This window comes from Echiichthys vipera, assembly GCF_963691815.1.
Source record: "Echiichthys vipera genome assembly, chromosome: 6".
Classification (NCBI taxonomy): domain Eukaryota; kingdom Metazoa; phylum Chordata; class Actinopteri; order Perciformes; family Trachinidae; genus Echiichthys; species Echiichthys vipera.
The window spans coordinates 6916481-6927543 of NC_139831.1; the positions used below are offsets into that span (position 1 = coordinate 6916481).

The window sequence follows — 11063 nt, forward strand, 5'->3', positions numbered from 1 at the left end:
GCCAGTTGTGAACAGTTGTTATTTGAGGTTAGATTGTTGAATCTCCTGGCAAGGGATGAAAGGGCTGCATTGTAATTTGGAGATAAGTGGTGTATCAATCCTCCTCCTCTGTTTAGCGATGGTTTCTCTACTTTTGCATAGATGGCTTCTTTTACTCCTGTGTCCAACCATCTGTCCTCTTTGTCCAGGATGTGGACATTGTTGTCATCAAAGGAGTGGGCTTTCTCCTTGAGATGTAAGGGCGCACTCACACTGTATATCCGTATCGTGCCCCGTGCTTAAGGGTACTTGTCCCCCCCTCCCTCTCCACCCTCGAGCCAGGCCTGTTTGTACTCACACTACCTGGGCCTCAGCAGAATGCTTCTTGCCTGCCTATACGTCATCACGGCGTTACACGTATCACGCATTGATTGAAGTCATCGTGATGCGTCGCTTTGTTTACAAATCTTTCCATAGACCTCAGAGTTTTTGCGCATCTTGTCGACTGTTTTTGAATATTTTCGTCCAACCAAATCTGCAGTAAACACTCCAACTCTGCATCAAACCAACGTGAAACTTTCGCCGCCATTGTTTTAAATGTCCGCGCAAGATCCGTCTTTCTTTTTTTCCATGTCCGAAAAGGCGCACATAAAATGACGTCAGAACCGCCATAGCTCGTACACGTGCGCATGCTCGTGATTGTATATGTGCAAATTTGCTTTAAAAAGCCCACCTCTCCCAAACGGGCCGTTAACTCACACTGGTTAAACGAACTAGAGGGCACGGTACGGAAGGACAGTGTGAGTGCGACCTAAGTGGACAGCAGAGTCCAGGCCTGAGGAGTTAGCTCTCCTGTGTTGGGCCATGCATTTATGCAGTGGTTGTTTTGTTTCTCCAATGTAGAGATCTTTGCATTCTGCGTTGCATTGGACAGTATTAACCAGATTGCTTTTTTGGGTGTGTGGGTTCTGTCCTTTGGGATGTACTAGTCTTTGTCTGAGTGTGTTACTGGGTTTGAAATACACATGGATGCAGTGTTTGTTAAAGATCCTCCTGAGTTTCTATGACTATGTTGTTTCTCTTGTTTTCTTTTTTCTTTCTCAACCACTTTGGTTTTCTTTCTGGAGGCAGCTGCCATTTTCACGCAGGTCCAGCTGGGGTAGCCACAAGTTGTGGGATATCAAAGGATCTTAGCTCCTTCAAGAAATATAGTCCTGACAGAGTTCTCTTGAAAACAACATTGGTGCTCTTTGTCCAGTTTGATTTACCAGGCAAACACCAATGTATTTATAAGACTAGCCAATTTCTATCCACTGACCCTTAATTATCACTGGGAAGACCTGCTCCTTCTTCCTTCCCTCCAAAATCAATAATTAACTATTTTGCCTTCCCTGCACTCAATAAAAAATGCATCACAAGCTGACAAATTATTTGACCTCTTTAGGTGAGGTCATTGGTTAAGTAGACCAACTAGGGCAGTCCTATTTGAAAACATTTGGATTTGACAATTTGACTATGCCTATAGTCAGCAGAATAGAATTTGTATAAAAAGTGGATAAAAACATGTCCTGTGGAACTCCTGTTAAGACAGAGTCAGACACCATTGTTGCCACCATAGTGCTTATGTCATCAACCAGCTCTGAGACTATTAAATTATGGGTAGAAGTTGCAAAACCAGACTCAGAGGCAATAGTACTGGAGTTACACTATATATCCACATTAGTAGTGTATCAGATGTTTGTATGTCTGCTGGGACACATTGCCTTAATGGGAATGAATACATTTTGTGGTACTGAACTAAACGTAAAGAGCAACTTCACCCCTCTTTTAGTTTGAACATGCATGCTTCACTAATAAATATATGCATTAAAACCCAGACACCTGACCTCACCTTCAAGCCTGCGGTTATCGTAAGACCAATCAAACTGTAAAACTAGGCAACAATGATCAAATACAAATCAATATTCATTACTGTTTCTCACATTAAGTGTGTTCACAAACATATTTAATGTACCGTATAGCTTTAAAACCAGAAAGTTTGCGCCTAACTTGAGTCAAAACCAAGCACCAGCACAGTGTACAGTAGAGTAAAAGCTACTATTTAAAAACGAAAAGGGTCCATCTGAAAATTTGACTTTCAGTGAATCACCTATTATTTATGTGCCCCACAGAGCTGGTCAATAGCTGATGAAGACAAGAGGTGAAACAGCACACAGTCATATTAACATTTGTTTGTAGAAACAATGAATTACCGCAGTTTTCCTCATCGGCTTGATTTCCACAGTCATCGATGCCATTACAGTGCAGGAGCTGAGGGAGGCACACAGTCAAGTTGCCACAGGGGAAATATCCAAGGGGGCACGTCGTCTTCTCCTCTGAGATATTTAGTGCTATAAACAAAGCAGAAAATGATTATGAATAGAAAATGTCTGACATATTGAGAGCACTTGTTAAAGGTTTTATTTAACATGTTGTGTTTGTGCCTCTTATTAAGAAAGCTTTTGTATGCATTCCTGAAAGGGCTTCATCAGAGACTCAGGGCTCCTCAGAGCTCTTCTATGTTTAGTCCATTATAAGTTGATGTGTTTCTGTAATCAATGGTCACATATGTCTGTAGACTACAAATTATAAATATTTTATTTATTTTGAAATACTGTAAGTGTCTGGGTTATTTAGAAAAAAAACATACTAGTACAGCTGCTGGATAGCCAGAGCTGATATTCTATCAAATTCTGAACAACCTTTATAACAACAACTTTTATGACAACAACATAACAACAGAGAATAAATCAAGTATAAATAACGTGTTCTCTAATTTTGATCTCCAGTGTACTTACTTCAGAGTCTAAATTATTCAGAGACATAGCACAAGCAGTACAGACTGACAAATTCTGCAATTGTAAAATAAATATGCAATGACAGCTTGTGGAGGAAATTATTCATTACCCCACCTCACCCTGTCTTGATTGTTAACACTTCTTATTCCTATGCCATAGTGAGTCTGTGTTGTCTTTCCCCTGGTTCAAAATACAGTAGATAGGCCAATGAAAAGCCAGCTGCATATTGCACATTAGACCCTTATGTCATCCGTACACTGAACCGAATTAAGAACAGAATACAATTTATGATTCCCCTCATTTTCTTAAAGGCACTAAGCAGCCTGGTTTAACGCTGCATTGTGTATTTGACCTTTTTTCTTTAATTAGGAACTAAGGTGCCTTATGTCGTCATTCCTCGTTTTTAAAATGTATTTTTCATATTTTAAACCATAGTTTTATACTGCGTGTTTAATATGAGTACATTTCCACAATTATTTTGTGAGCTACTGAACTAATATCATTTCACTCCACATACGTTTGGTCTTTGAAACATAAAGAAGATGTATCAAGAAGTGCTCAAACCAGCTTGGGATGCTTAATGACATATTTTTGAGTTGATAACATTGCATGGGAAATTGAATATACAATCTCAGAGTATCCGTCTTTAAATTAGAATGGTTTCATATTCTGTCCACACTGAAACACAAGAAGTGTTGGATAGTAATAATAAATATACTGTAAATGCTTTTTATACAACATTTATTTAAAGATGATAATCATTTATCATCCTGATGGGCCCTCAGAGACTATATGAAGTGCTTCTGAGTTGAAACATTTAAACTCTTCCAGCTATTTCCAGTGAAGTTGAAGTAAAATCCTGCTGCAGACTGAAGAATTCAGGGTCCCATTAAATCATAAATAGGAATACTGTGGTGTTTACTTGCCTCTCCAGTTACAGGTCCTAACACATCTTGCTCTTGGGGGTATAGATTCGATTCCGTCCAATAAAATCACAGATTTCAAGGCAACCACTCGGCACTTCCATCATGAAAGATATTCACATCTACCATCTCTATTTCAAAAGCCTGCCAGTCCATGTTACTGATAATAACAGGTCAAACCTCTGTTAACACCAGGTTGATAGACTTTCAGCAGCATCACAGAGTAATTGTCTGGAGAATTCCATGCACTTATCAGAAAGATGTAGCTAGATGACAGGAAATGTGATACAACAAAGCTCCCTGACTGGACTCACACTGGGGATGTTGCAGTTCATGGTCAACAACTTAAACCACTCGACAGATATTTTGGTGTCAGAAACCTTGAATTTTGGAGGCAGCAAGAACCACGGAATATTTGTTCAACCCACTGCATCACAGAAACGATCATATGAAGAGAAAACCATCATAGATCATCAGCACAGAGTAATAACATACAATGTCACATAACAGAGACTCAGCGTGATAATACATGCCTCAAAGACCAATAGATCACAAAGTGGAGACAGAGGAAAGCTGTGTCGATAAGTTCAGGCAATACTGACCTTCATTTACTGTCAGTCTAAAGTAAGTGGCAGTGTATGATTCCAAAATAAATTACAAGCTTGCAAAAAAGTGCAAGCAACAGATCTGAGTCTCTCATACATATTTAAAAACTGCCACTGCAGCTACATTATGGGAATATGTTACATTTTTCATGAAGAGATGGCTGCTGGCCCTCTTTGACCGGCAGCTCAAGTGAAAACTATTGTTATGTCTTCGACTATGCTTAAAAAGTGGAGTGGCCCTAGCATAATTTTGTATATTTGGGGAAATGTGTTTTCTACAAGGCATTTGAACTGTGGGCCTGACGTCTACCCATTCTGATATGTGGTGCACATCCCAATGCAAAGCTCAAACGTAGTAATAGCAGAAGTTGGCTAGTACTACTTTTACTAGTAGTACTAGTAAAAAGGGTTGTAGTAGTGTATGATAGACCAGAGGTGACCAATCCTGCTCCTGGAGAGCTACTGTCCTGTGTCCAGTGTTAGGTCTCTCCCTGCTCCAACACTTGAGTCTAACAATAATCAAAATTTTGACAAGCTTCGGCTGCTTGATAACAAGCAGAACATTAGACTCAGGTGTTTTACAGCAGATGTAGGAGCAGGATTGGACACCACCTGTAATAGACGGTTAAGAAATCTGTCCAGACACAGGATATGATAGCATCTGTGGCACTTAAGCATCATCCGCAATACTCTCTTGGCTCAAAATCCAAAAGTTGTATTGAAAAACCTATTTTACTGCCAATTAGAGGAGGCTTTACTGAAGATGCTGACATTTAATGTTTACATCAGCCTGATACAATATAAAGTCAAAGCAAAAATACAAAGGGCCAATCAGAGATCTATCGGAAATGTCGAATTATATCTGTCCTGTCTGCCGTTTTCCCAGCAATTTCTAAGTCATTTAGTCACTGTCTCCATCAATCATAGTCAACTTTCACAGCCCTGGATTCCATGGTGGCAGGCAGACAGCAACTTACTGTAAACAGGTCAGAAAGTTCATTTAACGGAGTTTACAGCTCTCAAACAACATCTTTTTATTAAAATTATCACTAGAGAGAAGAGACTCTGCTGAACGCTTTGATATCATTTTGATATTTATGGGGTCAAATATGTGAAAAACAGAGCAGGTTGAAAACAGTCTGTCTCTGCAGTAATTTTGACTATTCTTGTCTCAGTTTGTATTGCAGCCAATGGGCAACTGGCTGGCACTCCTGTTGCTTGGAGGCTCATAGGGTCAAATGTGCATGCCTGTTTAATCCCATAATAACACTTCTGTGACAAGCACACATTTTCCTTTGTTTTAACTTAAATTGATGTAATAAAGGTAAAAATTGTGGGACACACTCTAGCTGTCATGTGACACACTAGGTCGTAACATTCCACCACATACACAACCATGATAAAATCTTAAAGGGCCTGAAAATGTAATGAAACCAAAATTGAGATTTCATGAAAACTGTGCTTGATATCAAAATGCCCATTCAACTCCAAGGAGTTGCAAATCTCGGTTTTCTTAGATAAAGGGTGGTGAATCAGTATGGCCACAAAAAGGGGTGATTTGAGCTTGGTTTCCCATTGTTGTGTCTGGGAAAATCTAGTGCCGCTTTTGCAAATTTTTGTGAAAACAGCTATGCAAATCTTTAACAAAAGACAAAACACACCATTCCTGATCATTATGCACGTTTTGATATATTTTTTGCACGTGTTGGCAACGCTGTCAGACTACATGCGAATCAGAGCTTTAGGCAAGAAGAACAACTAACTAAATGTTATAATTTTACAACCACATTTATTAAGAGACATTATGGGAAATCACTAACTGAAGCAGAAAAAGTCATTAGAAAAATGTGAAGATGGGTTAAAAGGTGATAAACCTTTGTCACAAACTCAGCATTTACCCGTAAATTAATACATCCAAGACAGTTCTGATGATATGCTTTTATTTTGCTCCATATACAAATTGAAGCACAAGATATCCATTGTCGAATGGAGGAAACCGGTGGAAACCGGTCGATTGCTTACTCCAGGTAGGGAATGAGTCCTTACCCCAAGTGAAGGAGTTCAAGTACCTTGCGATCATGTTCACGAGTAGGAGAATGAGTTTGGCCGGGGGCGGTGTTGCAATCGCTCTAACGCACCGTTGTGACCAAAAGAGCTGAGGAAGGCAAAGCTCTCGATCTACCGGTCAATCTTTGTTCCTACCCTCATCTATGGTCATGAAAGCTGGGTCATGACAGAAAGAACGAGGTTGAGGGTACAAGCGGACAAAATGGGTTTTCTCAGGAGGAACTTGGAGTAGAGCCGCTGCTCCTTTGCGTTGAAAGGAGCCAGTTGAGGTGTTTCGGGCATCTAGTAAGGATGCCCCCTGGGCGCCTCCCTAGGGAGGTGTTCCAGGCACGTCCAGCTGGGAGGAGGCCTCGGGGAAGACCCAGGACTAGGTGGAGAGATTAGCGGTTGAAGATGAGATGAGATATCCATTGTTGGCTTAGCTTAGCTTAGTCTTGAATCATATTTATACAATGGTGAAGTTACAGTTAAGTGCCACCACCAGACAGGAAGCATATCGATGGATCACACCACGCCAACTTTGTTTTTAAGCTAGATGGAAACGATGTTTTAATATGTGTGTTTTCAAAAACAAATGGCAAATGAATCGCCATTCCATTTATAAATGTATGTTTAACTTAATATACTGACAAATACGAATTTCTAAAAAGGAGTGTGGGATGCATGATGCCTACCGCTACATCAGCAAGCTAAATTTTTCAGTGAAGAAAAGTAGCAAAAAACCACAGCTACGACAAAAATATGAAGCCTTGTCTCTAAAACTGTGGGTCAGAAAGTCGGTTGGTGCTCATAAAGCTTGTCAGTCAAAGTGTAACCTTTTCAGACGAAGATGTAAAGTCTCAACCAGCAAATGCACATTTTTAGAGTTAGGGCAGGCAGAAGACACTATATAGCTATCAGACTAGAAATTCAAAAAGGATGTCAGCAGGATGTGCAGAAGTTGACATTTAACTATTCCTGCTTCACACTATGCTAAAGAAAGAATATGACCAATTGAACAAATACTAAAGATGCAGTAGTGATGAAATATTAAAATAAACACACCACATCATCACAGCTTATCTTGTCTATATTTCTTTTCTTCTGCATCAGTGTGCAGATCTCCCTGGGATTATTATAATAAGGTCAAGTGCAAATTTGAAAAAGACATCTTATTAAATGATTTGCATATTCAGTTAAAAGTTGCACTGCAAAACGGCTGACACGGATGCAAGTTGTGTGCATGTGTAAGAGGAAATATCTACTTATTAACTGGATTTATAATTGAAAGAATATCATGAACCACAAACGAAAACAACCATTGCACTTAGTGCACTTCGCTGTCATTGTGGAGAAACTTTCTTGGACTGAAGATCAGTGATAAATACTCAACATGTTTACTCCACTAATTACCTATCATGCTTGGAAAAGGAAATTAGAATCTTTCTGATAAATGACTCAAACTGATGCTTTTAATAAGGTGTTCTGTGTTTAATCTCTCTAAGAGATTTTGCATTGGAAAAAATAATCTGTTGGCAACAGGACACTATTTGGGATAACGTTTGAAGTCTGAGTACTATTGACTAATTTGAGCATGTTTTGGTTACATACAGGTAAATATTATGCGTGGAGAGCAAAAGACGCAGACTCATTCATTCATTCATTCATCTTCAACCGCTTGTCCCTGTCGGGGTCGCGGGGGGCTGGAGCCAATCCCAGCTGACATCGGGCGCGAGGCGGGGTCCACCCTGGACAGGACGCCAGTCTATCGCAGGGCACATAGAGACGAACAGAGACAGACAACCATTCACACCTACGGGCAATTTTAGAGTCATCAATAACCTAACGTGTATGTTTTTGGATGGTAAGAAGAAACCGGAGTACCCAGAGAAAACCCACGCAAACACGGGGAGACCATGTGAACTCCACACAGAAGGAACCTTCTAGCTGTGAGGCGACAGTGCTAACCACCACACCACCGTGTAGCCTCAAAAGACGCGGACTGCATCAACCAAAATGTTTTGAAATGATAAGATCAAAATGAAGGCAGAGTAGGGGGCCTTGGCCTCCTCACTTTACACCCTTGGCCCAATTTGGTGAAAGCGTCACAATTGTGCAAGATGCAGTCACAAAACTTTACAGATTTTTTAGTCAAGATCAGAATGAAGGCTGAAATAGAGCAGAAGGGGCCATCGCCCCACCACTTTGACTTTGACTTGGCATCAAGGGATGATGTAATCCCACTGCAAGATAGTCTCTTGTTACATTTTGTGTATGATTTTGTCATCCTATAATTTTATTATGTTGGTTATTCTCTTCACACATCTATTGTGTATGAACATCCAGCGATGTTCAGAGATCTCTCTTCAGTTGCTCCTCCTGAGGTTTCTTCCATTTTCCACACTAACGGGTGGAAACAATGGTTTGATAGACTGGACAGCTTGCCCTCACTGACAGCCTCTGCCACAGAGTCAGTATAGCGACAGGTACATCACAAAAACCCCCGACTCAACAGCACTTGATGGCAGATTGGCTGTGAATCAGGGTCCAAGTAGGGCAGGATTCTTTAAGCTTTTGGATAGTAGCATTCTGTATCATCTGTTGACTGTGACAACATAAAATATATATTATCTCAGTTGGTTGCTTTTTCCCGCAGGAGATCCATTTTACACAAGGTACACAGAGGAGCAAGTTTGAATGGTTTGTTTTTTTCTCCACAGGGCGCATTGCAAGATACATTGTGCATGCAAGCAGTTATGCAACAGATTCCTGACTTGACCAGTGCCTTACAGTGTCATGAGTGCATAAACAGCAGGAACCTCAATGCCAAAAAGCTAAACCACAGCCAAACTAAAGTAGATGTCTGAAGTACGAATCAGGCTCAAATGACCCAAAAAATGTCTAGTTCATTGTGACTCCTCTTCTTTGTCCAGTTGAAACTAAATAATTCACAGCTTCTGTTGTTGCTGAGTTGTTTAGCAGCTAAAATGCCAAAGCTTGATTGACAGTACGAGGACAAATACACACACTGGATTAAAGCACAATAAAACTAATATTTTCACCTCACAGGGCTCTTGACAAGGCATTCTGACCCGAAGAATTGCTGTCAGTTTGAATTCAGTGTGTGGATACCATAAGTCCCCAGGGCGTCACACAGTGGTGCAGGATGCCACAGTGACTGATAACAGCTTACTACTATTACACTAGGGATAGATGCACTACTCATGCAATTCAATAGCTCCGCAAAAGCCTTCAAGAAGGCAAAAAACTACTGACATGTGGATATCCAAAGCACGACTTAGCAAGCGCACACAAACCACCATGTACAGAGGATATTGCTCCACATTAGTGTGCAACAGGAATGCTGCTGCTAGTTGAAATCCACAGAGATTGTAACTGATGATATATCATATCAGAATTACTAAGCATACTGCCTGTGAAGTGCCTTCTGCTAATTTCCATCTATTCCACATCAGATAATTCATATTATTTATTTAATATCCAGGCATATTGGGTGGCACACTGCCTTAGATAATATGAATACAGCTCCTCAGTGTTTCAGACCCAATACAAGGAACAAAAACCAAACATATCACGTAGAGCATTCCTGCTGATACAGTGATATGGTCTTCAACAAACAACAACAAAAAAATCTTAAAATAATTCGGAAAGTAGGCTTTTAGACATCTGTGCAGATTTCAGATAAAGTCGCTACTTCTTTAATAAACAACAATAGTTAAGTTAAATACATTGTGTGTAGAGCAGATTTGATTGACAAGAGGGCACATGTGCGCGATATCTTTAAAAGCCAAAGACTGAAGCTTCAACGACTACGAAAAAAGACAAGTTGATGAACTCACCCGAGACTCCATAAGCGAATATCACAGCCACATAAACTTGCATGGTCTCCTCTTGGAAGTTTTTTTGTTGTGTGAAAATCGCGTAGTCGGTGTTGGAGAGGGAGCAGCAATATTTATTGTCTGCTTGTCCAAATCTGGACCTGTGCGTAAAAATCACAGCAGAAGTTTGTTTGCGCGCTACGGCGTGCAGATACGACGCGCAGGTGGAACAGCTGCAGGAGAACCTTTGGCTGCTTCGAAATGTCGACTCGGTCTGCACCCAGTCCGTCGGAGAGGAAGGTCTTAATGAATGAATCAGTTGCCATCGTCTGACGCACGAGCAGCAGCACAGGTGCAGCGCTGTGGGAGAGGGAGGGATAGAGGGAGAGAGAGAGAGAGAGAGAGAGAGAGAGAGAGAGAGAGAGAGAGAGAGAGACTGCAGAAGAACGAAATCCATGCACTAAAGAAAACTTGTTAAAACTGCAGTTCAACAAAAGCTCTGCTGATTTGCATTCATGAATTGTCTCTTGTCGGCGGAAAACTCTCCAGGTGCAGTGTCAACCCTGCAGATTAAAATAATCACCCCCCCACTGTGTCCTTTTTTTGTTTCAGAATCCGAGGACTGATGCCTTTAAGAGCATCGCAAACAATCCCACAGATTGCCGAAAGCCCGAAACAGCTTTTAGGTTTTATTTTTCATGAAAACACAACAATCCTGGCGTAATTACGCGAGAGAGATTCTCCACCAGTGTAACATCTTCGAAGTAATCAGCAGCAGAGTAAGTCCAGAGGATGTTGCAAGGCTCTATGTGTTCATATACAACTTGCTGACAG

General features: G+C 40.7%; 1 protein-coding gene across 1 annotated transcript in view; it reads right to left on the minus strand.

The window, feature by feature from the left end:
* rxfp1 (relaxin family peptide receptor 1) overlaps positions 1-10293 on the minus strand; it is a gene marked incomplete at both ends in the record, with an annotated part of 50703 nt that extends 40410 nt beyond the window's left edge. The window contains 2 exons of the mRNA XM_083914924.1: positions 2232-2369; positions 10251-10293. Of these exons, the coding sequence (XP_083771050.1) occupies positions 2232-2369; positions 10251-10293 (181 nt within the window). The remainder of the gene's footprint in view (positions 1-2231; positions 2370-10250) is intronic.
* Positions 10294-11063: the final 770 nt, after the last annotated feature.